The 27964-nt window shown below is 46.6% G+C and overlaps 1 protein-coding gene across 1 annotated transcript; it reads left to right on the top strand.

The window, feature by feature from the left end:
• The first annotated feature begins 335 nt into the window (after positions 1-335).
• On the top strand, positions 336-27888 carry SMYD1 (SET and MYND domain containing 1). The gene is made up of 10 exons (XM_009471685.2): positions 336-573; positions 11305-11481; positions 12132-12345; positions 14064-14194; positions 16136-16174; positions 19117-19309; positions 22731-22823; positions 24023-24186; positions 25765-25933; positions 27401-27888. The coding sequence occupies exons 1-10, from the start codon at positions 437-439 to the stop codon at positions 27557-27559; spliced, it is 1476 nt and encodes a 491-aa protein (XP_009469960.1). The 5' UTR covers positions 336-436; the 3' UTR covers positions 27560-27888.
• The last annotated feature ends 76 nt before the right edge of the window (positions 27889-27964 follow it).

The following is a 27964-nucleotide window of genomic DNA, read 5'->3' as shown; positions in this document are numbered from 1 at the left end:
CCCTCCCTGTCCCACTGTCTCAGCTGTTGCTTCCTGAGAGACAGAAGCATGTGGTTGCTAAAAATACCCTGCAAAGAGAATACATTCGCTCTCCCATGGGAGACTATAAATTAATCCGAGTTGTAACATATACAACTGCTTGTGGCTGGGAGAAACAATTCCAAACGTGGTTTTTGGAGGGGGGTTTCCTAATGAATCAGTAGTCCCAGCCCTGTGCCTTCCCTGCATAGGTCGGCGATATTGCGTGGAGGATCTTCGCCTCCTGCCTCTCCTGCTCCCACCCCCTCGCCCTCCTATGGGAAACGCTGCGGCCGGGGGTGGGGGGAGGCCAGCCCTTTTATAAGCGTGGTCTTGCGGCAAGTTGAGGTTGATAGGAGTGGCGGGAGATTTGGCTCGCTCCGAGATACCCGCTTCCCAAGCTGTGGGGTCCCGTGGGATGACCAAAGGGGGAATGGAGTCAGTCGAAGTGTTCACGTCTGAAGGCAAAGGCAGGGGCTTGAAAGCGCAGAAGGAATTCTTGCCTGGGGATGTCATCTTTGCGGAGCCAGCCTACGCTGCTGTGGTTTTTGATAGGTAAGAGAAAAGCACTTCTAAAACACAGACTGAAAGTCATCTCGATGCAAAATTTCATCTGGCCGGGCGGGTAAAAGTTTGAAAGCGTCTGGACAGCATCAGAGAAGGGCGCGAAGGGAAGTCAGAAGCACTTCCGTAAAGATGCATTCGCAGCTTACAGTGAAGGTCCTTCCCAGGGCTCAGATCAGCTTTTTACTTTTAATATGGTGTAGTCTGTTTCCAGGATATGATCTTGCGAGGTGCGAGGTGCTGTCAGCTTTTACCAAATGCGGTGAAAGTTGCGTGTATTCAGTGCCTCACAAAACCAGACCCACGTTACGCTCCGGTGAACTGCCGGGAGTTGGTGTAATCCAGGTACAGCCATCTCAGACTGACTTTGCTGAAGCCTCTGCTGTATAATGCTTGATAAAAGTGAGTTATGCTGTGCTCTGCTCACGTATACCACCTCCCAGATGTACACGCAGCTTCATCGCCCGCTGCCTTCAAACTAGAAACTAGGGAGGATCTGCGAGTGATATCGGTTCTGTTGAAGTGATTTTATATTTATAGCTAGCTGAGTTAACTGGAGACAAGTTTCTGCTTTCACTCTTGCACGAGACTGGTTTTAAATTGTTGTTCACACTGATGTAGCCAGAAACTCAACTCTGGTGCAAATGCTTTTTTCTTTTCTGCTGCTTGTTTCAAGGATGAACAAAATGCGATCAACCTGTGCTGCTGGTGTGGCTAGTAGGTGCCAGCCCTTCAAATCCGTGGAAGATTCACTTAAATACCCTGAAATCTAAATGACACGAAGAACCAATTTCTGTGTTAATCTCCCGTGGGATAAATCTAGAATAAAGCCTCAAACATGAATGGAATTTGTTCAGCCTTATAATATGCTAACTGAGAACAGAATTTGACCTGAACTTTTTAAGTGAGGAGCTGGATGTCAGCTGAAGGTTTCACTTGGGGCTTAGGAAACTTGTGAGCATTCTTCAAGGGCGTCACGGTGAGTCCCGAGGCTGATTTTTTTGCCCCAAACTGCCAGTGACTTTAGTGAATGTTCTGCACGCTAAATAGGGCGGTGAGTGATTCTGCCTAGCTGAGCTTTCCCCGATTGAATCAACTCCGCTAATGAAGTCTGGGATGCAAGCAGCGCTCATGCTGTTGTTTTAATCCCGGTCATCTTGTATCTGAAGCCGATTCATGCTACTGTGTGATCTGGCAATAGCAGAGAATTGGGGATTAAATGGACAGAGCAGGAAATAGGGGTTTTTTGTCTTTCATTCACTTTTTCCTTGCCCTTATACTGTCAGTGGGTGAACATGTTTATGAATCTTTACAATAGCAGCAATGACGCTTTTTAGTTTGTATTTTAATATGTCATTGCAAGAGCTCACATTAAAAATGTTACTTCTTATTTTAAAATGTTAAGTTCTTGAATTCTTAACCCTGAGTTCAATTACAGTTGTTAGTGACAAAACCACCTCTCCTTGACGTGTCCTTCTAGCTCTTGTGCTTTAGTTTCACTTGTGTCACTAGCTGGAATCTTGCTGTGATACTGTTTGCTTTGGAAGTGCCTATGCACAATGATTTCTCCCGTATGCCTTATTTAAAATACTAATTATCTTTTAAACCATTGAAAAGATTTTGAGTTTTGATTGCTGGTTGAGAATTTTTTTTCTTCTATGTGAAATGCTGTGAGCATCATACATAGAGTAGAGCTGCCCATGTTGAAGAGCTACAGCTTCACTGCATTTTCAAATGTCGCTTCTGTAATGTGAGATAAGGGGAGAAACTATCACCGCATCGGCTCTTAGACTGCAGCCTGTGTCTTGGGCTTAGGTTTCCAACAGAAAACCTCAGACGGGGAGAGATGGGCTTCCCTCCATCCCCAGTCTTGTGTTTGTTCAGCTCCCAGAGGGCAGATCCAGACACCGAGCAACAAGGGGGTAAGGTAAACACATCCCTTCGCTGCGACTGTAGAGAACAGGGATGGCTTCAGTCTCTTCTCTCTCTTATCCCTCTGCTTCTTCCTTATGCTGCCGTGCAATAACAATGGACTCTTACCCTCCCATCCCAAAATCTCTGAAGCAGGCAGTGCCAACTAAATGCTCGTTGGTTAGTGCTCAGCAGGGACAATCCTGTGTCTGAGATATAATGGAAACATGCATTTTTCTTGTGAAAACTGCTCTGATGTTTTTCACATGTGTACAGGGCTTTGGTTTTGAAGATACCTTCTACTGCTGTCCCAGGGTATTCAATTGCATATATAGAAAGGTAACCTGGATCCTTGTAGGACCTGCAAGAATAAATCCACAGTAGGCCATGGTGGCTGGTTTTGCCCTGAAAGAACTGCTGTTGCCCCTGCATGGATGGAGAGTCCAATGAAGAGGCATGTGATTTTCCATGCCCACAAACAAACGTTTATAGGTCCTAAAACTGGTGTTGAGTCTACACTATTAAAAAGGATCTCACCCCGCATTGAGACACTCAAAGTCCAGAGTCCGTCATCCTAATTCCATTCAGCATCTTCATCTCTTGCTGAAAGCAATGTATAGGTATACTATGGAAAGGGCATTCCAATATGAGTGATTGGTAAGTTTAATTTTTGAGCTCAGGTCCTACCAAATAGGTGACCAGATTTTCCACAGAGCTCTGCTTTCTTTGTGTATAAAGGCCACCATGGAAGCACAAGAGTGCAGAGTACTTGGAAAAGTTGGTCCGTACTTTGCAGCCCTTTGAGGAGCTTAGTTCTTTGGGAAGTCTGGTCCCAGTGTGGATGCTGAGCCCTTGAAATCCTGCCACTCGTTTTGCTGTTGAAACCGACTTCTGTATGGATGTCCATCATGCTACAGTGGCCACACTGCGGTCTTCTGTGTGACTATATGTGACATGGGAATACAGCAGGTGAAGCAGAGGTCTCTTTTTCGGATTAGTAGGAGCAGTTCTCCAGAAATACAACATAGTTTTCTTGGTGCGGCCATACTACAAGATGGAAAGCAGCTTGTGTTTGTGCCCGGGCACAAAGCTGTCAAGAGATGGGAGGTGTTACTCTTCAGAAACAGGGGAGCCCCGTAAAAGCTGATCATCATTTGCCCTGGTGAAGAACGTAATTATGAAATGAAAAATTTGCGTTATCTGCCATAGGTGTTTAATTTCAAGTGTGTAAGTGAGAAACCCCTGCAGAGGGCTGTTGCATAGTAAAAACCTACCTTTCATACTCTGAGAAACTATCAGAAGAACAAACCTCTTTGCCCCAACTGTACAGGGATCTAGGGAGACTGAACAGCTAATCTAGGCACCCGGTGTTAGGTGCTCACAGCAGAAAGTGTGGATACACTACGCTTTGGGCTTAAAAGATGCAAAGGCCCTTCTCTATATATATTGATGTGAGGAACTGCCGAAGTGATTTGGACCCAACTGCACTGTACGAATGTCTGTCTTTCAGTAGGAGGCTGAGTTTGAGGAGGTGTTGAGAATTTTATTTTGCCAGGAGAAGGAGAAGTGCTTTCTTTGACAAAACTCTGTAATCAGCCATCATGAGCAAGTAAGACCCATCAATTTAGCTGGACCAACCTACAATGTGATGTGATGGCTCGTCCAGCAATACGCTTTGGGACTCAGCTTGCAAATTAAGACACCCCAAACTAAAGTCTGTGACAAGTGTCTGTGTAGAGCTAAGGCCAGGATTCAGCTGCCATAGGTGTTTAGTGTCATTTGAGATGCCCCAGGGTGTCTGAGACATCCTCTTGGGGCTGACAGGTACAAAACAGGATTTATGAGAATCAGGCCTCCTCTCAGGCCAGATGGGTGTCCCTGCAGAGCCTAAAATAACACTAGGCTCCTATGTCCAGGCAAGTGAAACCAGCCCTAAGTGCCCGTTATAATCAATGGAGCACTATAACGTGCACTGAACACAGACGCCTACCTTTGAGCTGAATGGCTTTCCAGACCTCACTGTGTGTTTTGATGGGATCTCTATTTAGACACTGAGGGTACAGATGAGCACATCTAGGTGTCTAAATCTGCAGACTGCATCCCACCCTGGAAGCCCCTGAAGGTCACAGGGACCCTGAAGGTCCCTGAAGTCATTAAGGCTGGTGAGAGCTTGTACTCTTGAACCCAATGATGGTCATCTGAGCAGCAGTTTCTTACCCCGTGCCAGAGACTTTTAGTCCAGAAGTACATAAAACTCAAAGTGAAGCTAAGGAACGTTCCTATAGACATCAGCCAGCTCATAGTTTCTTAGATTTTAAGGCCAGGGTATGACTCAGAAGGCTGACCCTGCTCATTCCAGGGGGGTTGGACTAGATGGCCTTTAAAGGTCCCTTCCAACTCAGACCATTCTATGGTTCTATAACCTTTTGCTTAACACAGTGGTTACCTGGCATTGACCCCTGCATCAAGCCTGTTACTTCTGCCTGAACTAGAGCAGGCTGTTCAGAGAGACGGTGAATGCTGATGGAAAGGGGGTGCTGATCTCAGTGGGATCTCCAGTATTTTGCTGTTTGAATGAAGTGCAGACACACACTCTCTGATCTGTGTTTGAATCAGCCTTGCTGTTATCAGCTGAAATAGCACTCAGAAAACACCAGTGTCAGGCCTGCTTTAACCTAAAATAGATGCAGAAGGTTGGAAATACATCTTCTCAAGGGATTCTTTGCCTTTGTTGGGGTCATTTTTCGATTTGCAAAGCCCCTGTGCATTCCCCATTGACATTACCTCTCACTGAAGCTCTCTAGTGCTCTGCTTAGGTGCTGGGGTTTAATCCTTCCCTCGTCCCTCTTCACTTTCTCTTTGAAGATCCCAGGTCTCCTTTCCTCGCTGCCACCTTCAGGGCGATGGCATTCTCATTGCCTGGGCTCAATGTACAGTATGTGACCTTCTCCTCTGGCATGCCAGTTGGCTCTCAAGCCTGTAGGAGTTTACATTTCCTACAGGCATGGGGATGCCTGATATATCTCTGTCAACCTTCATCAAGAGCAGGTTTGCTCTTTAACCAGTGGGGTTTGAGAGAGAGTAGTCAACGCAGTGTCACGTGGTAGAAAGCCAAGATCGCCTGAAGATCTGCTTGATGAGTGATCCGCAAATTGCTAAAGGCTTCAGATCACGCAATTTTTGCACTCCTTTTTGATGTATGAAGCAGGCCCAAAACATTTTCCAAGGGAAATGTGGGGAGCTCCATTATTGTAGCTGGGATGACCTAGGGATATAAGAAATGCAAAATCTTCCGTAACAGTATGACTCTGAAAAGACTATGGAAGCAAATTCTTTGAGTTGATACCAATAAAAACTGAGAGCTAATGTGATCATATTCACATTGTTTAAAATTTTCTGGGGTTTCATTTTTTTTTTATTATCTCATTTGTTCAAAAGCTTAAATAAAATCTGGGAGAAAAGCTAGTTTTTTAAGGGAAACCACACCCACATATCTTTAAAAAGAGGATGAGAAAGCTTGTAATGAAAGACTAAAAGTAAAATAGTCTAAAATTAGTCTAAAATAAATCCTCTGCTCAGACAAACTAGGATGTGTCATCCCTGACATTTTAAAGATAAAACTACTAAGTTCCAGCCCCCTTTTTCAAAGGAGGAAAACTACTCTTGTGCTAATAATTCGCCATTATAGGTATCCTCAGTAGAAGCCAGCTATTGAATACCTCCCTTTTCCTTTCCCTGCTGAAAGAGTAGGTGCATTTCCTTAGGCTGTTGTGTTTAATGAAGAGTTACAGCCTCTGCTTTGAAAGCCAAGTGGACTTTGCCTACATCTCAGTCTATTCTTATGCTGTCCTCTGTAGGACGTTGAGGAGAGAGATGCTTAGCCAGCCAATAATAAATATGAAGCAGGTGGACTTAGGTGTAAGTTAGGTTGTCTGTGTGTGTCATCTGTCACGTACAGAACAGCATAAACTTGTATTAAATAGTTTGTAAGCTTCTCACCATGTCCATTAGCTATTCAATGAAATCCTTCTTTTATTCCTTTGCACTACAGCTATGTCACCTTGCTTTTCCCGATCAGTGAATGAGATGCTGTGGGTGCTGGATGGGAAATGATTGGCAGACATTTGGGTTGTGCATGTCTCAGAGATGAGGTTAATATATTTCCTGTGGCAGTGCTCAGCCTTCTGTCCTGGCAGGTCCAACAGATCTCAATCCATCTGAATCCAATCCAAGCACTCACAAGAGCTATTTGTTTCTTCTGCATTCACTGAGAGCCGTGCTTGCAGGAGCCATAGTTTAGCTGACAGTGCTCTGTCACCTCTTGCATTTGTTGGCTGGCACATTGAATCATTGCTTTGTGACTGTAGCTACATCCAGGATTAGTAGTAGTTGTGCATCTCATCCACGTAACGTCAGAGCTCATGAGCCCCTGAGAGTTGAGCTTGGTTGATGCTTGGATGAGAGGCCAAGGAAACCTGAGACTCCCCAGAAAGTCATTTAATGAGTCAGTCAGTGGCACCTGCCCTCCAAGTCAGTCCTAAATCCCTGACCTGGCAAGGCTTGGATGGCCTGGAGAAATCACTGTGCTAATGAAGATCCTGCTTTTGGGCAGGGTGAAAAAAAGAAGTTCTCACTATGTGTGGAAGATGGCAGTGAATGAATGGCCAGAGATCACCCCAGAGGCCATGGTGTACATAGACGCCGCAGAAAGCAGTTGTATTGTCCCCGTGTTAAAACAAGGGAAGCCAAGCACCAAGGGTTCAAACCTCCAGTGCTCCTGCGTAGGTACCACACATCTCTTCAGAAACCTTCAGTGCTGCCTGGCCATGCAGCATCCTGGCCACAGGGGCATGGACTGCTCTCTTTACAGGGAGAGAAAGCTCCATCCAGGCCACCTGGAGCCATTTTGGGTTGTGTTAAACACTTTCTAGGCCAGACAGAGAAGTCTTTGTAGATCAGTGATTTCCACAGGCTGAGACACTTGGGTTTAACCTGCTGCTCCCCCTGCCCTTGTGGGACCTTAACCATTGAAGAGGGAATGACAGGGGAGACTGTGGACCACAGCAAGCCTTTGGTGTCCTTGGTGTTGCCTACCTCCAGGACAGATGGCATCAGAGCCTGGCGTAAGGTCCAGCCCTGGGGCCAAGGGAGAGCCCCACTTTGCCATCCCTGTTCGGGGCGTCCAGCTCTGAGCACCTCTGGGATGGCAGGAGTTAGCATGACTGCCTAGAGGCACCTGGGGGATTTAGGTGCTTGCAGGGTCAGGCAGTGCTCAAGCAATGTTTGTTGAAGATTTAGGCAATAGATCTCAAATATTTGTGTCTTCTGATTTTTTTACTGTGCCAAGAGTTGAGCCCGAGCCTCTGGAGTCCTGTTATCACACATTATTGATAAATCCAGTCTTCTTTTAAACCATTTCTGAGCATGGAGGATCCCACGAGGGTTTTGTGAGAGATGTGGTATTTCTTATACCTGCCAGTCAGATTACCTATGAGCAATCATGTCTGCAGTTTCAATGCCACATGAACTGTTCCTTCACCTCCTCGGGAAGTCTCGTATAACTTTTTTTTTGCACATTTCTGCACCTCCGTAGAAACAAGGGCTTTCCAGTGCTGGTGGTAAGTTCCACCAGCTGGGTTTGCTTTGGAAACTCTGCACACCCTATGCGATAAACAGCAAAATGCAAAGCCAACATTTCAGTATTTTTCTGTTCTCAGAGAGCAAGCTGTGGGGAGACAAACCCCTGTTTCAGGACTCGGGTTTTGCTGCACCATATTCCCCTCTGACCTGTCATTCCTCTTTACAGGGAAACTACTTTAACTGCCTTTTTGCTTTCTGACTGCCCTCAAAGCACGCAGGCGGTAGGAGGGAGCCCCATTCCCTGCACGAGATATCTCCCCGTGCTTCCCAGCACGACATAACCACGTGGGTTTTATCAGCTTTCTGGCTCTCCTTTGCCTTACAAGGAGTGTAATCTCTTTTGCACTTCTCTGCCCCTCTGACTTGACAGCTGACAGAGCACAGCCTCGCATTTCTCACCAGCTCCCAGCTCTTTCATTTGACTTAATGGAGCTGGCTGCATCCCTCTTCCTGGACACATGCTCTCCCCTGCCCCATCCCGGCTGCTCACCTTGCGTCAGGCTCCCTCCTGTGTGCCAGCACTGCTCACTGTCATTTTCCAAACCTCATTTTTGCACGTGGTTTTCTCTGCTGCAGGTCGTTCTGCTTTAAATCAATGGCTCTCTGCTTTAAATCAATGGCCCTCTTCATCCTGCAAGAGCCAAGGCACAGGGTGGATTGTGTCAGCAGCTCATGCAATAGTGCCAGAGGAAAGAAAGTGCATTTTAAGTGTACTGTGATAGAAATAAATATGCATACCTATGTTTGTATATATATCGGTATAGTGGAAAGGCAGGACAGTCTTGGGGCTGGGGATTCTGGGGCTGTGGGTCTGATTCCAGCCTGTGGCACAGCCTCCCTGTGTGATCATCAATACATTTTTTATTTCCTTGTGCCTCAGTTTCCCCACTATGGGCTGTGGATGTTCCCTTGGTAATGAAGCCTTTGTGGTCAGTGAGCTTTTTTGCAATGAGAACCTCCCTCCTGGGGCCGGCAGTGTCTAAGTGATGGGAATTTAAATTTTCCCATACTGTCAAGCCTGGCTGGAGGCACAGATAAAGTGGTTGGTTGCCTGGAGAAACAGACAGCTGGGGGCACCAAATCAGGCAGTGAAAAGCCTTCTCTAACAGCAAGGGGAAAGTCCCAAAGTTGTTTGGGCAGGAGACCAAAGTGTCTTCCCCTTCTTCCCAATGAAGCAAGACCCTGGAGCAAGCAGCTGGACATGTGAAAGGGGCACATGGGGGAGGTTTCCCCTTGGTCTGGGACACCGGACACTCTCGGAGGGAGGATGTGAAGTTAGACTTCTTCACCAGTATCGTCTGATGCATTCCTCCCGCAGCCTTGGTTATGGTTGCATACATACAATTGTAGGATGCTGCTTGGAAATCCTGTTTGGAACCCTCCCAAAGAAGCAACCTGCTCCTTTTGAAAGGTGTTTCCCAGTTATCCCATGACCATCGAACTCGCAGTAACCTCTCAACTAGTTAAGCCGCAGAGCCAGGAGCAGGAATAGACAGTGAGCAGCACTTACTGCTGCTGGCACCAGAGAAAGACACGTCAGGCTTTTGGATTTGGAGGAGAAATCTGCATCGCTAGCCTGTCTGCAAGAAGGCTTTAAGTGGCCTAAAGAGCACAGTGCTAAAGCTGACGCCGGACTAAACTTCACGCCCTGATAGCAGAGCACATCCTCACATCAGACACTGTGCTCAGTACCCGTAATGTTTAACAACACCCCCATGGGTGGTGTATTCTGGGCCACCAACCAGCACCAACTCATTGATGTTCTCAGCTCAGCAACATACCAGCCTTGTGAAGATGAAAGAACCCCTGGATTTATTAATCAAATTTTATGGTGGTCATAAATGCAAGTACTGCTGCCTAGGCTTGGCATTTCAGCCAGCTCGCCCCATGTCCTACCCCAGCCAGTGCTCCTGCAAGCTCAAGAGTTCATCTTTCCTCTGCCTTCAGCTGTTTGGTGTTCTTTGTCCACCCTTGGGCAGCTGAAAATCCATTCATGCCTTGGCATTCATGCTTGGGGGTCTGCTGAAAGGCTGGGAGCCTGCCCTGGTCCCTCAGACCTTCACTAATCCACGCTAAGCATCTGTCTCAAGTCACTGCAACCATGAGAGCCCCAAACCCATCCAGCCTGGGGCTCTGTGCTGCTGTCTCCTGAAGGCAGACAGCCAGGAGACATGTGCCGCGACTGAAGGAAGGAGGAGAAGAAATAAACCACTCTGTGATGAGATCTACCTTGAAGGAGGCAGTTTTCTTGGTTTCCTCATGTCATTTCTGACACAGTGCCACAATTGCCAAGTGCAATGCCTCCAGTACAGCTACACCTTTGGCCCAGAGGCAAAAAGAAGTGACAAGCAAAGCTGCTTTTTAATCTGTGGAAACGTTATCTTGGTTTCAAACAGCACAAACACAGGGTTTCCCTATGCAACTGCTTTAATCTATCAGACTTCTTCATTGTGATACACCTCTGGTCTGCTCACTAGCAGAGCATTTCAGATGTATATTTGTATCCCCACAGCGCGCCTGTGCCTAAGGAAAGCTTAGGAGAGCAGTTAGGACGGCTCAGAGCCATGCTCCCATTTGGTCCCTCTCACCCAACGTTTTCCTAAGTCTCTTGGGCATGATGGTGGCTGCTGCTCCATTTTGTGACCTGGCCCATGAGGGGCCCAGAAAAGCCTTAGTGCTCAGGAGGGGTTTCACTTCAGCCAAATTCAGAGGCTTTGCAGGCAGGTGAAGCTCTCAGGCTGGCTCTTTGCTTTTTCTTCTTCATGCTCGCCTGAGCTATAGACTCATTAGGCATCTGCTTTCTGCACAGCAAATGGGTGGCTGATGCTTCAGCGTGGGCCAGACAGAAAATGAAAACAGACTGAAAATCTTATTAACAGCGGCGATGCTGAGGAGGAACAGATGAGCTGCAGACAAGAGGGCTGAGAGCTGGGGAATGCTTTATTGCTGGCCTCTTTTAAACAACATATTTGTCTCTTTGGCATAGCCAAACAGAAAAGCAACAGCACTGGGCAAGCGCACAAGGATTAAACAGGGTGGGAGGTTTCTCCATCCTCCCAAAAAATCTTGGAGGGTCCATCCTTAGAGGGTGTGGGGAACCCAGGGATGCAAAGCTGGCAGGACCCTTACTGGGTGGAGATGGCCCTTCAGTGAGGTCCTTCTTCCTTCCAGCCTGACACATGTCATCTGTCACACCTGCTTCAAACGGCAGGAGAGGCTCCACCGCTGCGGCCAGTGCAAGTTCGCCTACTACTGTGACCGGACCTGCCAGAGAGCGGCTTGGCTGAACCACAAAAATGAGTGCTCTGCCATCAAGAAGCATGGCAAGGCACCCACTGAAAACATCAGGTGAGAGCTGGCAGCCTGGGGATGGTGGGAGAGGACAGGGCATCCCTCCGGAAGGTGGTTTGGACAGGGTGGAGGTGGGAGATGGTTTGGGACAGGCCAGGAGCATCCCTGAGCCGATGGGATCGGGACCTGGAGGAGCATCTGGGTGTGAGGGGGTTGTGCTCCTGCTTTTTTTTTTCAGTGCTGGACCCCAGAAACTCTACTGCAGCTGAATGTGGTGAGGCAAATCCACCCAGGGTGGTTTAGGATGTGTGGGAAAGTGAGGAGTAGATGGAAAAGTGGAAGAGGAGATGCGCTCTTCCCAATTTGTCTACAGAATACATTGATTTGGATTCATATCCCAGCTCTGTTCATTAGAAGAAAATGAGAGGAATCCCCAAGGAAATGAGAGCTGCTGTGGAGGCCTGGGGAACTGGGAGTCTATGGCACTTCTCCAGCTGAGAACATAGATGCTGGGGCAAAACCCTGCATCTGTCTCCCTTTCCTTCAAAAGCCCATGGATGGTGACCAGCCCTCAGCCATCCGATGCTGAGCCTGTCTCGGTCTGTCTGCACACAGTTTTCCACCCATGAAATGAATTTCCGTGGCCCTTCGGTCCTTATCCTTGCACTGGGTGGTGGTGCTAACGCCTGGGGCTCTCTCCTGGCTAGGCTGGCTGCCCGCATCATGTGGAAGATAGAGAGGGAAGGCAGCGGGCTGGCAGAGGGCTGCCTGGTCTCCATTGATGACCTGCAGAACCACGTGGACAGCTTTGATGAGGAGGAGAAGAAGGAGCTCCGTGCTGATGTGGAGAGCTTCCTCGAGTTTTGGCCGCCCCAGAGCCAGCAGTTCGGCATGCAGTACATCTCCCACATATTCGGAGTGGTATGTCGGAGGGGTGGGAGAGCAAACGGGGGGCTGCTTTTAATGCCAGCTCCCTGGAGAAAGTCTCCAACTGGCCTGAGTTGAGGATGCCTAAGTTCATCCTTCTCCTGTCCTTAAGAGGCCATAGCAGTTGGGATAACCGAGACTGGCATTTGCTGCAGGTGGTTTGAATACTGCTGCATTCCCCAGCTGCGTTGCTTTGGCACTGACGCTGGGAAACCGAGGCACTGCAAGGGCAAGGTCTGAAAACTTGTATCTGTCTAACCATGCAGGCAAGGGGCTCGCTCAACCGTAGGTGCTGCATTGTCATCACAAGTCCCACTGGGCACCTCTCTGCACCTGGGAGAGCTGAGAAAATCTATTTAAATATATTTTTAGTACATACACTTAGAATATATTTGAATATAGCAGATCTGTTTTAGTATATACATTAATTTGTATGCATTGGATTTTTACATGTATATTACCTGTTTTATATATATATAAAATAAAAATAGGTAAAATATACTAAATGTATTTAATAATATCCATTACTAACTTGCTAACTGCAAATTTTTGTTCTCAGTGTAGCAGAGAGGGAAATTCCCAGAAGCCAGTTCAGGCTGAGCTGCTCTGCCTCCAGCCCCGGTACCAGTCAGTGCATCCCGGGCTGCGCTAACCCCACAGCTAGCAACGCTGCCCGAGGGGCCAGGGTGAGCTGAGCCGAGACGCACGCTCTGCTCGCACCTCTGCCGATCCCTGGTGTGGCGGAGAAGGTGTCTTTGCCAGCCCTAGCACAGGGAGGGGACACAGCATCCTTTTGTATCCACCCCGCAAAGAAAATCCAGTTCACCGGGCGCACAGAGACCTATGTACTAGTGACCGACATAACTTGCCCAAGCAGAAGTAACGAAGTACAGATAAAGTACACAATCAGTTAAGAAAGGAAATAAAACTATTAACAATAAAATAATTAGCAGCTGAGTTAATTACTTCCTTTGGTATATCCTATCTCATTTTCTCTCTGCAAATATTTCCTTAGTTTGTGTTTACGACTAAAAACTGTTCCGTTCATATGTGATAATAATGTACCGTATTGAAAAAATATAATAATTCATTCTTGGCATATATGTCACTCAAAAGTATGTCATTCTGAAAATTGTTTGGGACTCATAACAAAGAGTAGCAATTGGTTTTTATAAGCTCTGTGTGCCACCCAGCAAACGTGACCAGGTTGAGTGCAGCTCTCAAGGTTAGTTTCTAACTGATAGCTGTTGTAATAAGCGTGAACTTTGCTTTCTGTCTAGGCTCTGCTTGAATTGCCTCAAATTCATTTTCCCTCGACCTTTTTCTGAATTATTTGCAGGAAGCGAATATAAGGAAACCCATGCATGGTCAAACCAAATTTATCATAGACATGCCAAATTAATACTAACACCAAATATTCTGCGGCATTTACTCAGCTTTGCTCGAGTTGGTCCATCTGCGCAAGTCCTGCATTGCTTCTCTTCGTCCTGAATTGCTTCTCTTCTGATGTTTTAACCCAACTAAAGATGTTGTTTTTACAGTTACTTTCTGCAATAATCTTGTAGCACTCCTCCTTTCTCCTTAAAGTTTGGAGATGGGATGCTGGGGATATACCTCTTCTAAAGCATCAGTGGGAAATGAGAAATCCTGGATGTACCTGAGTTCAGCTTTTTCTCCCTTAACGCTTCTTCCTGCCTATGTTTTGGGACTAGATCAGCTGCAACGGCTTTACCCTCAGTGACCAAAGAGGACTGCAGGCTGTTGGTGTGGGAATCTTCCCCAACCTCTGCCAGGCCAACCATGACTGCTGGCCCAACTGTACCGTCATCTTCAACAATGGCAAGTGAGTGGATATTTCTTTCTTCAGGCACAGCGGGCAACTCAGCAGACTCTGCTAACCCCACAGTGTCAGATCCCTGCCCCAGAAAATCTATTCATCCTCATTTCCTTCTCTAGCTCAGAAACAAACAAATCAGGATTTTCTTTCTGAGGAGGAGCTGTTTTCTCTCTCATTATTGTTATTTTAAAAAATATTGTCTGATGCACTAAACAAATACACAAGATTTGACCCCAAATCCAGTGAACCAGCAAATAATTTTTCCCTGGTTTCTGTGAGTTTTGAAATGAGACTCAAAATAAGCAGATGAAGTACTAAGTAGCTGCCTAGATCACCCCTTATATTAGGGCTTTATTTATAAATAGTTAAGGAACAATTACGGTTAATAAATTATTAAAGATTATACTGAGTCCACAGCCCAAGAGTTTCTCATAACTGAAGCTTGCAATCAGCTGTGTATCACTATCTGCTGATGTGTTTATAACCATTCCTAACACAACCCTCATTTTTGTGAGAGCGTACCATCTCTATTAATCACTGATTAACTCCTTAGCAATGGGATCTTAATGACATTAGTGACTGTTATCCACAAACCGAGTCACGTGCAAGTGCAGGATGCCCTAAGCTGCTGTGCATTCCCCATTCCCACCCAAAGGCTGTAAGAAAACTTCTGTGGGACCTGTGAGATGGAAAGCGATGAAGTGGGAAACGCAGGGACGTTTCAGCAGAGCTGGGAGTGGAGGCTGCGGCTCTCAGTGCTCAGGGCAGCCCGTGGGAGGGATGCTCTGCCCTTCCCAGCCTCCTCCCAGGCCAGAAGAGGTATAAACTGCTGCTGATCCAGCAAGTTGCATCGTGTGCAAGACATTAATTGTGGGAAACTGCTTGCCAAAAACTGCACAGCTATAGTATTTCATCCAAATTTTCCACTCAGTCTTAAGATTTTATAAATTTCCATGTTCAGCAAATTTTAGTGCTATAGGTTAACCCCCAGCTTCCCCTTCTTTAACTAACACATTGCTTGTGCACTCCAGTTCTCGCTGCTGGTTTTACCTGACAAAACTATACCAGCATTTATCAACCAGATGGTAAACAAGCAAAGAGAAAACGAAACTGCATTAGGATGGTTACCTTGGTGGGAAATAGGGTCTGATCCAGAGTCAGATTGGAGTGTGTGCTCTGATATCGAGTTGCCCTGGATCAGATCCACAGTGGGATGACGGAGAGCCTCTCCAACCAGCCTGGGAAGTGGAGGAGGTAACTAGCAGTGATAGAAACCCCAAAGTCTGAGTTTCTGGGTGGTAAGTAGAGGAATGGCATTTTGTTTGCCTGGCAGCTTGTTGAAGTGCCCACATGTATCCTGTTACTGACTTTAAACCTTGACCATCTGGTTATGTTGTACAATTGGCCAGGTAAATTATGAAGGTTTCTTGTCTTTCTGCGGAAACCTGGTGATCAGCCCCTGTTGTGGGAACTGAGCTCTCCATCAGTGCTCAGGGCACAATACCAAACTTGAGGACCCACAAATCTCATCACACAGAGCACAGTCCTTGTTGCTGATATCCCAGCCTGATTTCCATTTCAAGCGATGTTTTAGAGAGCATGGCTACTGGTGTTGGTGGAGATACTTCTGTGCAGGATAACTAACCCTATTGCACCTGCCAAATGTCTGGTTGGCAGGTTTTCCTCATCCCCTGGCCGAGACCGCTCCTAAAATCACAATTCCAGAACAGCTCTCCCCCAAATCCGCTGTTGTGGCCCAGCGATGGGTGATTCAGTTACAGCTGCTGCATAGCAACAGCTCTACATGCAGTGAGACATGAGCCAGGCGCTGGGAACCCCCTTGTCCCCTGTCAGGATGATGTCCCGATGCTCTACACCATGTACCCGTGGTTTTTTTTCGTTGTGCTTGTACCTGTGTAAACTGCAGATGTTTGTTTTGTCTTTCAGTCATGAGGCTGTAAGATCAATGTTCCACACACAGATGAGGTGGGTCGGTCTTGAAAGCATCGTCCTTCCCCTTGCCCTGTACCCCTCATGCCCCGTGTTTAATGGAAAAGCTGCAAACAGCCCCGAGGGGCTCCTTCTGTTTGCAGAAAATTTCACTTTCCTTGTTTTCTGAACTCCTTACCCATGTAAAGCCCCACTAAACCCAAACCTCACTTAACTCTGCATTTTGTAGCAAATTAAAATGATAGTGGCAATACTGTGACTGTCTCCCTCACAGCGAATTCCCTCCCTGCCTTCCCACCCTCTCCCTTGGCTTCCTCCCTGTCAGTATTTCCCTTCTCCACTTCTCATTTCTCCTCCCCTGACTACAGCAAGAGCATGAAAGTCAGAGCAAGGTCTCGCTAATCTTGTACAGCCCAAAATAAAACCTTGCGTGTTAGGAGATGAGAAATGATTGCATTACTGACATACTAAATAGTCTACGTTTCTTCTGCAACAAACAGTGCCCGTTGAATGTGTTGACTACAGAAGCAATACCATAAGATGTAGGTTTCATCCTTTTTTATCATAATACATGATTAATGTTTTACCTTTTAATGATGCCACTGTTACCTGATCCAAACTAAAGAAATCACTAAAATGTATGCAAAAAAAAAGAAAAGTTCTCTGCTTAGCTCACTAAGCTTGGTATATTATAGTCAGTCCTGTTAAAGGGACACTGTTGTCTTTAAACTTTAATTTCAAGCAAACACACAATTTCCTCAAATAAGACGTGAAATGCTTTTGAAGACCTCTTCTTCACCATTGATGCTTACTCGGTGCATTATAGATAGGACCATAAAAATGGGCAAATGAGTTTCACTTCTGTTTAGAGGTGCTATTTTGGGGCAATTTGAGTTTTGAGCTGTTGGGCACGCACTGTGCCTGTGCGTTTCAAGGTCCTTGGTGCTTGGGGCAGATGCTGGGGAAAGAGCACGGGACAAGTTCAGTGGGGTGCTTTCAGCTGACAGTGTCTCTTTAACTATAGCATTTAAAATACGCCATGTGTTTCCAGGCTTATCCCAACCGCTATCAATCCCCTCCACACAAGGGATGGCTGCTTAAAATATACCTACGGCGCTTAGGCTATCAGGGGCATCATAAAAGTCAGAGGCTTGATTTTGCTTCTCTGGTTGCATGACTCACTTTAACGAGGATCCCCTTAAGTCTGAACAGGAACGTTTATATGTGTAAACCTTTCTGATGGGAATTGCTCTTTTTCACACACTTTCTCCTGGAGTAGCGTGTTGCACCTTTCTCTGGCTGGCATTTTTCCATGGTTGTGCCATAACTAACAGCTGCCCTTCATGACGATGGCATGCTTAAGTGATAAATTTTGTATGAAATGTGCTGATGATGTGTTCTAACACCCAGAGAAGGTCAAGACCAGCCTCGTGGAGTAGTTTTCACAGCAGCTTTAACACAGCTGAAAGGCTCAGAGCTACGCCCTTGGTGCTGAGAGCTTGTAATGGAAATTACAAGGCAATTACAAGGGAATTACAAGGGCATTGCAATCCCTTTGCAGAAATACGATTGCACAGAAAAAGTCATGTCAGAAAAGTCATGTCCTCCCCAAAAGACTTACTTCTAATGCACCTGGTGAGACCTTTGGGTGCTCTGCCACCTATGCCTTTAGTGAGACCTTCATTGGGTCCCATCTAAAGCCCCTCGTGTTCAGGTGAGAGCCAGCAGGTCCCTCCCAGGTCTGTCTCGTAGCAGGCATGTGCATCAAACACGCCGCTGAGCTCTGCAGGAGGATGATCAAGGTGAGGGAGTCCCAGCACTGATGTACCACAGTGGTGCGACGGTAGGGTGGGAGCTCAGACCATGGCACTGGCTTCATTTTGATAACCCGTAAGTATGCCTAGCTGCAAAAATATGTTTAACCAAGTAACTGGCCTGGTCTGAGCAGAGAGCCCAAGGTCACTGGTCTCAAGTGAGTTGTTTCTAACCATGGGTAGAGACACTAGCAGCTGGAGGAGTAGACAGGTACAGAAGCACCACCTTGCAATTGGTATTTGATGGAGGTTTTTCACACTCTGGCCAAATTCTTCAGCCGGTTGTGACTGTGCAGCCCCCGTGACTGAGAGGTGGCCCAGAGTGACTGGAAGATTTAACTTGTGGAGTGAAACAGCAAGGGAATATTTTTGAGCGTCCACGTTATTTACGACCTTTTGCAGGGAAAGACATAAGACAAAGGCAGGTGCAAAGATCTGGCTTTCCAAAAGTGTGTCATTGAGGATTTGCTGCGGATTTTGGTTTAGTAACAGAGACTGGCGATTTCGTTGTGTTTAATATTAGCAATATCAGATCAAATGAGCTATATAAAAAATAGACTATTTCCAGAGAATTGTTTCTAAGCCTTTATGTAGAGATGCATGAACAGGGTGAGGGCATCTCTTACCCAGCACCCAGAGGGAATTTGTCTTAACTTTTCAGAGTGAAAATGATACTGAAAGCAGCACAGCTTGGGATCTGGGAGTCTAGCCAGGGATGTGCGGGTAGCATGCAAAGCAGTATTAAAAAAAGACCCAAAGTACAAACTCAGCATTTTGCAAGGCTTGTTGGGTATTTCTGATCCCAGACTTTTCTTCTGATGAGATCTTCTGCAACATAATAAAAGTTTATGTCTGGGTTCAGCCCCTATCCGGATAAAGTAATGGAGCTGTAATGTTTGTAGCTCAGAGCCTTACGTGTCCCTGCCGTGGACTTGCAGAGGGGCAGGAGAAACTGGTGTGACCATGTTTTTACTCTGTATTCAGTTAACCAGACTGTGGCCCATCTCTGCATTGCCTCCCTGAAGAGCTAAAGCAGTACCTTAGGGCAAGGGCTCACCTCTGCAAGGCAAGGGCAGGTCGCAGGATTTGTCTCTGATGGCTCTATGGCTGCACCTTTGCTTCTGCCGCTTCTCCAAGTCCACATCTCATCTCCTTTGCACTCAGGATTGAGCTACGGGCACTGACCAAGATTTCTCCAGGGGACGAACTGACCGTATCCTACGTGGATTTCCTCAACGTGAGTGAGGAGCGGCGGAAGCAGCTGAAGAAGCAGTATTACTTCGACTGCACCTGCGAGCATTGCAAGAAACAGATCAAGGACGACCTGATGCTGGCGGTGAAGCAGGGGGAAGGCAAGGTATGGTTTGTCCTGCTGTGCCCAAACCCAGAGGTGGCTGTGTCTCCTCCACCAAAGGCATCTGTGTGTCTCTGCGACTGCAGCTCCTCTGCCCAGGGGTGCTCATGGTAGCAACAGAGTCAGATTTTGGCAGAAGCCTGACTAGTGCCAATGTAAAAAATGAGAACAGAAATGAACCTTGATTGAGCACAACACCAATTCAAGCCCACCATGGAAGACCAGTTTAATCCCTATTATGCAAAATACGTGCAGATTTTAATTTTAAAAAGGCCACAAAAGTTGCCTTTAACTCTAACCTAAAAGTCCATCAACAGGCAGAATGGTAAAATATTGGAAAATTAGATCTAGATCTGAGGAAAATACTGGCATTTAGATTGTGATTTTTTTTGGAGCAACTGAAAGGGAATCAAAGTTTTGAACAGCAGAAGGGAAAATGTGTTGCAGGTGATTCATGGTGACAGGACTAACCAGCGCTGCTGAAGCTGTATTGTTTGTAAAACGTGTACCATCACATTGGCTCCAGGAAGGTGGGAAGCCTGAACTTCCAGTCCCTCCTTGCAAAGACCTGTTACAGGGAGTTTGTACCATCACTTGACGTTTGTGCATGGTTGCTGTGGGCAGACTGACTGAAGAATTAACATGTTTGACTGTTCATTTTTAAGTAATCTGTGTTTTCCTTGGAGGTCTCACAAGTCATCAAGTGGGAGAGTGTAAGGCTGTGTCTTGCTCTCGGCAGTGGGATGTGTTGCTTGGCCAGCGGCTCCAGTGTATGAGCATGCTGGTAGCTATAAGAGTTTCTTCTTGGTTCCTCTGCCCAAAGATATAATTTCTCATATTTTTTATCCTCTGTGGCAGTGTTAGCTTAGGGGGTTTCTACTCCTGCAAGCTTTACAAAGTGTATAAGGCAAGGGAAGGCAAGGCAAGGCAGGACAAGAGCATTTTAATGTATTATCAACTCATTGATCTGCACTATTGAACAGTCATGTAACAAACCAGACAGTACAGCTTGGGGGCTGATATGGAGCAGGACCAAAAAGCAAAGGTGTGATGAGGAACCATGACCTCTTAGACCAGCACTGTCACCACGAGAGGCCCACAGAGCTGCACCTTCCTGGGAACGAGTACAAAACCCTCAGCCTCCAGCTCAGCACAGTTACCAGAAAGCTGAGTTCAGTCCTGTGACTCTTCTTTCATACAGGTGGCGATCAGGAAAGTCTGGATATTGCAGAGCAAAAGTCTCTCCTTGAGCAAGGTTTGGAGAAACAGGGTCAAACTGATAGCAGGGAGCTCCCATGGGAAGCAGGACACGGGACTAGAAGAAACCCTTTGCTTGTTGGCCTCCCTACTAGTGCTAAAGACCCTGCTATATAATCCCATTACTAAATTATCAAGCTTCATCTTAAAGCTAATCCTGACTACTGAAACTCCCCGCTTCTAATGTAAAGCTATCCCAAAGCTCAGTCCTCTGATGCACAAGCATTTTCACCTGACTTTCTCTAGAAGTATTTTTGAACACCTCCTCCAGTGGATGGCATAAAAAAATCTCAGCTCTGATTCAACACCTGCTATCAAGCCTTGACCAAGCAGTGAGATGCACCATCCCCTTTTCATGAGCATTAGAGGTGCTCTGCAGCACGCAGCGGGAAGACGTGCACTTTTGGGTAAATGTCCTCCACAGTCTAAAGTGCTTGTATAGGAAAAGCCTGTAACTATGCAAGGTGCATGATTTCAGCTATTAAAAATACACTCCATCCACAGACAATAAGTATCCAGACTGACCTCACCCGCAGAGCACGCCTGCTCGCCGCCAGCTGTATCGCATTTTCTGAATTCAGGCTCACTTGCCTGAGAGCGGCAATGCTCACAGCTGCGTGGAAAAAGTGCTATGAATATATGAAGATTGACAGCTTACATCCTCAACAGCCGCTCTGACCTCCAGTCCTTCACCCCTTCCAAATAGTAGCAAAGTTCCCATTGTTTATAATGGCAACAGGCTCAGGGGTCTCGTAAATGCAAGAGAGGTTTTTTATTAGACAAAGCCGCTGTGGAAGTGCTGTTTAAAGTACCTATTCTGGGATCCTTTACTCAGACAGCATAGCGATGTGATTTGGACTGACATTAGCATTGCCTTTGAATGTGCTCTGCGCACTAGGACACCCTGCGTGCTGCTCAAACAGCTGCCAAAATCTGATTAGCTACGATAGCTTCAGTCTAATAATATAGAATAATAAATCATAACACATACATATGTATCCATAAATAGATGGGGGGTATATGGCTCTGAAAAACTACTGGTTTTCCTTCCATACTAAACTTTCAAGAGCTTTTCCCAACTAGCTGAATTTCACAGATTCCTCAAAAATCTGGTTGACCAGGTGTGGGAAAAAACGAACGGAACAGTCCCATGGGCCTGACTCCAAATCTTTGCGTCCTTTGTTGCAATGTTGGGTCTCTGCTTTTGATCCGTACCCAGAGGTCCTTCCTGGCTGCTGGGCACATGCCTGTGCTCTGGCTCTATCGTGTGTCTCCAGACCAGGCTCTTCCTGCAGGGTCCTGAAGTCAGGGGATTGTGGGCTGATTTCAGATTTCCCATTTATGAAAAGGAAGGTTGTGATAGCTGGAATAGTTTGAAAATGCAAATTTGAAAGGCTCAGAAAAGCGGAAGATGAATAATGGTGGTGGATATCATAATGTTATAACTCAGCATTAAATGAAGGGCAAGGAGGCAGCTAATTAGGACTTGGTTAGTGTTTTGTCAGGTATGCCTAGATGTGCATCATGCCTTCAAATACACGGTGAAATCCAAACTTCTTTGAGGTGTGTGGGAAAACACATTTCACTCTGGATGCATCTGAAATCTGAGGTCAATGATCTAAATGGTGTTTGGACCTAATGACAGCATTTCTCAGAGCAGGTAAAGGTTAGTGATCTTTCCTATCCTTATTCCACCCATCTCTCATTCGAGACCCTCATTTCTCTCAAGCAGCTGCACTAGGAGGACCTGATACACGCCACCCAGTAGCTTTCACAGCCTCTTTGGTGTTTCGTGAGACTTTCCAGTTGCAGGGTCAATTCTGTAACTTTTCCAGAGGAGAGAAGTGGAGGGAAGAGTCGAGGAACGCAGTTATGCATGCCAGATGTACATGGCCGTGACCCTCATGCGCAACACTCTTGCTGAAGTCAGCAGGAGCTTCACCTCTCTGTTTGGTAGCGGGACTATTTCAGCCCAGTCTTGGGCAGGTCTGAGGAGGCATACTGGGATATACAGCCAGCGGTGGGAAGGTAGCGAGTGATGTGGGAAGCATCTCGCTGAGCTGATTTGGGTTCCCAGAGTGAGGAACAAGCATCCCTTCAACCAGGGTATTTTGGCATGCGTCAGGCAGTGCATTTTTCTCACCAGTTTTCCTACCATTGTCCACAGCCCTCTGCAGAGACGGTGAAGGAGGTCATCCAGTTCTCCAAGGACACGCTGGAGAAGATCAACAAGGCCCGCATGGAGGGACTTTACCACGAAGTGAGTCCTGGCACTTTTGCTCTCTTGCTGTATATGCAATGCCAGGGAAAGCAGGTCTTGTCCCTCTCTACGTCAATGATTTAAGGATGAAATAAAGCCCCATTGCTGTAACCTGAATATCCCCATGTGCTTCCTGGCCTCTTGGCAGCTCAGATTGCAAAAGCTGACACTGGTTTTTGCCCTATGTAAAGCATGACCACGTCTGAGACAACATCCCAGACTGATTTCTCTTGTAGTGATGATACAAGAAGGTTCAAGTGACTTCCAGCACCTCCAATTAACAGAGGTGTTGAACCAGGGGCCTCCTAGGTGAAAAGCATGAGTTACAGGGCAAGAGTAATGAATCAGCTCTGCCAAGTAGCCTCATAAAAAGGAGGATGGTGAGTCTGGGAGAGGGACAGGACCATCAGGAGACTTGCCACATCAAGCTGTGGGCTATGTTTGCCTGTGTTGATCTCCTCTTCACCTCCTGGCTCCTGCACGTTGCTCATTTGTTGGGTGCTGAGGGTGGGTGTGTGGTGTGGGAGATCCGCGTCCCATGGGGAGCACAGGCCACAGGGGCAAAGGGTGAGAGAGCTTAAGTCACTTCTTCCTTTCTCCTTCTTTTGCTGACCCAGGAAATATTTAATTGTTCTCTTCAGAGTATAACAGCTTCAGGAAAACACTCCAGGTTGAGCAACAGCCTCTGGGTTTGAACTTACTTTGGGAAAACACTGAAGTCCCCCAGAGCAGAGATCTGGACATTGGGTCAGGGCTCGGTGCAGCTGTGATGCAGCTGAGCAGACAGGCATGGGACAGTGCCGCTGCGTGTCCCCAGCCCCATGGGGTCATTAAGAGCATTCATTGCACCAAGTGCCTGTAGGAGGTTGGGTGGATGGCATTGGGGAATAAGAGGCACTTGGTCTCTGACAAAACCCAACCTCCCGGGGCCTTTTTTCTCCTGAACAGTAGACATCACTTTTTCCTCACGAGTTTTATGAATGTAACCCTGGGAGAGGAACATTTGAGCACGAATCATTTTGCTAGACTGATGTTTTTCAACAAATAAAAGCATATCCTATCTTCCTCAACCTTCATGGAGGCTGACTTGGCTTCTAGGACTGGTATGGACCATGCGACCCACAGGGCTTTGGTGTGGCAGCTTCGGGGCCAAAGGTGCTCTGACTTTCCCTTCCTCTCCCTGCTTCCCCGGGGCGCAGGTCGTGAAGATGTGCCGCGAGTGCCTGAAGAAACAGGAGCCTGTGCTGGGGGACACGAACATCTACCTCCTGAGGATCCTCAGCATTGCCTCCGAGGTGCTCTCTTACCTCCAGATGTTTGAGGAAGCAGCTGACTACGCCAAGAGGATGGTGGACGGCTACCTGTATGTCTGCTCCTTATTTTTGGCAGCTCTCTGTGGTTAATCAATGTTAGCCAGTGTGTTATAGAATAATTTTCTTATCTGCTCCCATCAGGGCAGCAGTGCTGACATTCAGATTGGGACCTGATTATATCACCAGAGAGAGAGGGACCCCTTCCTAAGTGCACAAGAGCTCCCAAACACCTTGATTTACTAAACTGTGACCGGCAAATGGTTTGGGTACCTCTTTCATTAGCCTCTTTGTTTTGTCTCAGAAGCATCTCAGGGCTGCCCTGGTAGCAAGACACAGAGCCTGGGTGCGGGACAGAGAGGCTGTCACTGCAGGAGACGGTCTGTTCCCCTGCGCCCTGCAGGAAGGGGAAGTTGCAGAGAAAAGAGAAACTGTGTCAAATGGCTGTCACTCAAGATATCCCTTCACTCTTGAATAATACATTGAATAATACATTTTGTCTTGGCTAATTAGCATGCACAGGTCCTGTGGTAAAAGCTCAGTGAGAATAAAGAAATTCAGGCTTAGTTCACATAGATCCAGGACAGATCTCACAGTAAAAGTGATGTACTTTATTATTACCAAGGTTTTACTACAGGACTGATAAATAGCAAAAAAAAAAATAAAAAAAAAAAAAATTAAAAAGTAATGCAAACCACAGAGAAGAGAGAAAAGCCTATTTCACCATCTTGTTCACCCTCCTCCTGAGAGTATCTCATACCCATTACTTGTCTTTTTGGTCAGTTCTACCCTAAAAGGCCTGTGATATTTTGTTCTTTTTCACAGGGGTGACAGAGTCACCTCCCTGGCTTGCAAGCCTGACAAGCCACTTCGTGTCCCAGCCCTGGCACTGAGCTAACTGAATGACACAGAGGACATTGCTTCCCCTCCCTGTTCCTCAGTTTTTCAGTCCAGAGTGAGGACTGCAGTAATTTTCTTCCTTGCTTTAAGATCTGCCAATTCAATATGCCCACTAAGCCCTTGATGACAGGTTTTCAGGTAAATACAAGCAGCTTCTAACTCTGCCTGTGCTTCTAAAGTTGGATGTAGAGGCCAGGATTCATCTTGCCCACCTGGGGTACGGACTGTAGGGGAGTGATCTCACCGTTCCTGGAGGCAAGGATGCATCTCCAGCGGATGAGATGAACATTTCTGGAGTTTCTGGAACCCCCTAATTCTCTCCCCACTTTGAATGAGAAGCTGGTGGTTGTTGCATTCTCAATTTAGGCACTTCATTAAGTGTCTGAAGTTAAATTGGTGCTGTCTGGGCTGTAGGGTCAGATCTGGGTTTTGTTTGTGCCAAAATAATGTAGAATGACAGAGCTCAGCATTCTCCAACCCAGGTATCCAACTTTCCCCATTCGCAGGTCATTCATCCTCTTTCACAACAACTCATGTCCTCGTATAACTTGTGTCCTCGTGTAACTCATGCCTGCCCCTTTCTAAGCAGGGCTGCACATTGCAGTGGCACCGAACGCAATAGGCTCTTCACTTGAGTAAACAGTCTGCTCTTTGGCAAACATATCACGTCACTGACAAACATTTGGGAAGCCAGATCTTTCCTGAACTAAAATTACTCAATGTTTTTCCAGGAAAATATACCATCCCAACAACGCACAGCTGGGGATGGCCGTGATGCGGGCAGGAGTGACTCACTGGCATGCCGGTCTCATTGAAGCCGGGCACGGCTTGATCTGTAAAGCCTATGCCATTCTCCTGATAACCCATGGACCTTCCCACCCAATTACCAAAGACCTGGAGGTAGGTGTCATCTCCTGTGTTGTCTCTGCTGTCTGTCTGGGCAAAATTACATTCAGGCTGTAGAAACAACCCAATCTGTAAGAGCTGAGAGATGCATCAAGTACTGACTGCTTCTTACTAGTGCTGTGGTTTTCTCTAGATTATGATACAGTCTGCTGGGAAACGCATGTCCCTTCCTATGGGAAATTTCATCTCTGAAAAATAGCTTTTATCCTCCACCAGGACATACATTAAAAATGGCCACTGAGCCCCTGAATCTTCTTTGAAACTGCTGTGCCCAAGGACAGAGTCTCCCATTCTTCAAACAGACTGATTTCTCTGCTCTTGGATGGATGGCATTACAATTCGACTATATAAAGTTATATATGGTGGCTGTTCCCTGTTTACCAACTGATTTTCTTTATCGGTGTCCATTCTTCTTTATTTACCACTCCTAAGTCCTTCTAAGCTGCAATGTATTTTTTCCTCAAATGACTGACAGGTGTATTTCCTAGGTTAGGGCCAAGAGCTGCAGATTCCAGGGAATTACATCTGCTCAGCTGTGACAAACTATTTACAATTGCAGCTATCATTTCTTTAGCCTTTAACTCACCTGATGTGACCTGTTGGCTTTACAACATTCTCCTTTATTAGCCAAAAAAATTACATGATACCAAATGAAATCCTTTATTGATGTCTTAGTCCCCATTATAGCAGAGCTATAACCTTTATTAGTGCAATTTTATATCATCAGAAAAATGAGTACCTAGTACCTAAAGCCAACCTGTCTGTTGACTGTTCCCCTATACATAGCAGAGGGCGAGACCCCAGCACCTCCATTTCTGTATCTCCCTTCCCACTTACTTCAGGAGGAAAATAGTGGATATATGGCATATACTTATCTCTGTGCTCCTAAACCAAGGGTTGAATAAACTCACAGACAGGTGTAAAAAGATTTCCTAAAATCCCTTCTGAGCCTCTGCCATAATGCAGCGCTAGGAATGACTTTTCTCACGGTGAATCCTGGGATGCAGGGGGTGCAACCGTGATGTGGCCACAGCGGGACCGAGCATCCCCCTCCTCCTCTCCTGCTTCCTCCTACATGAGGTGACCCCCACCCCGGTGATGGGTGACACCAAGGCTCAGGCCCAGAGTGTGAATGGGAAGTACACTCGCTCCCTGGCTCTAGGTCCTGCATCAGGTTTGGGAGCATGAGGCTTCCCAGCAGCCTGCAGAAGAGCTGGGTGCAGGAAGGGCTGGTGCCTTCTTCGCCTTCACAGTACACAGGTAACCAGGTTTGAGAAAGTAACTGGATATCTGCGTCCAGTCAGCTTTGGTCCTGCTGGTGGGACATGTAGATTAAATTGCATCAGTCATTACATGACCCAGGACATCCCTGAAATGTGGTCCCCATTTTTAGGCAGTGCTTTATTCACTTGCTTCAAGATCCCCTGTGTCACAGGTTTTATAACCTGCTGTGTCCCTCAGGTCATGCGTGTCCAGACGGAGATGGAGCTGCGCATGTTCCAGCAGAATGAGTTGATGTATTACAAGATGAGGGAAGCTGCCCTCAAAAACCAAAAGATTCAAGTCATGCCTGAACCCAGCAATGAGACCTCACCAAGCCTCTTCCACAAGAAGGAATAAACTCCGAGCTTGACACAAATTCACGCCTGTGGGATAACATCGCCTGTGGCACCTCCAAACATGGGGAATGTGATATAGGAATGTGATATATCCATAAGGATTGTTTCCAGTGGCACCAGTCTGACAGCATGGACCCGCTGGGGGAGAGTCCTGAAAAACCTTCTGAGGGCTCAAAGCAGAGGAGATCTTGGCAGAAACAACATCCTTTTTCTACCACTAGCATTAAAAATCAAAGCAAAAAAACCTGTTATAAAATTATTTACATTCTTATTGGAAGCCTGTTTATCTCTACACAAGTCCTGATCCTGAAGTCCTTGGTTAAATTTTAATTTATTCTTTCCTAAGTGTTTTTTTCCCGTCCCTTCCTTGTGATCATCATTTCTTTCCAATGATGTCCATGAGTGG

This window comes from Nipponia nippon, unplaced genomic scaffold (genome assembly GCF_047370975.1).
Source record: "Nipponia nippon isolate SJK-2023a ecotype South Korea unplaced genomic scaffold, ASM4737097v1 scaffold_6, whole genome shotgun sequence".
NCBI lineage: Eukaryota > Metazoa > Chordata > Aves > Pelecaniformes > Threskiornithidae > Nipponia > Nipponia nippon.
Note: the sequence above shows the minus strand (reverse complement) of the source record. Positions and strands in the feature narration are given on the sequence as shown.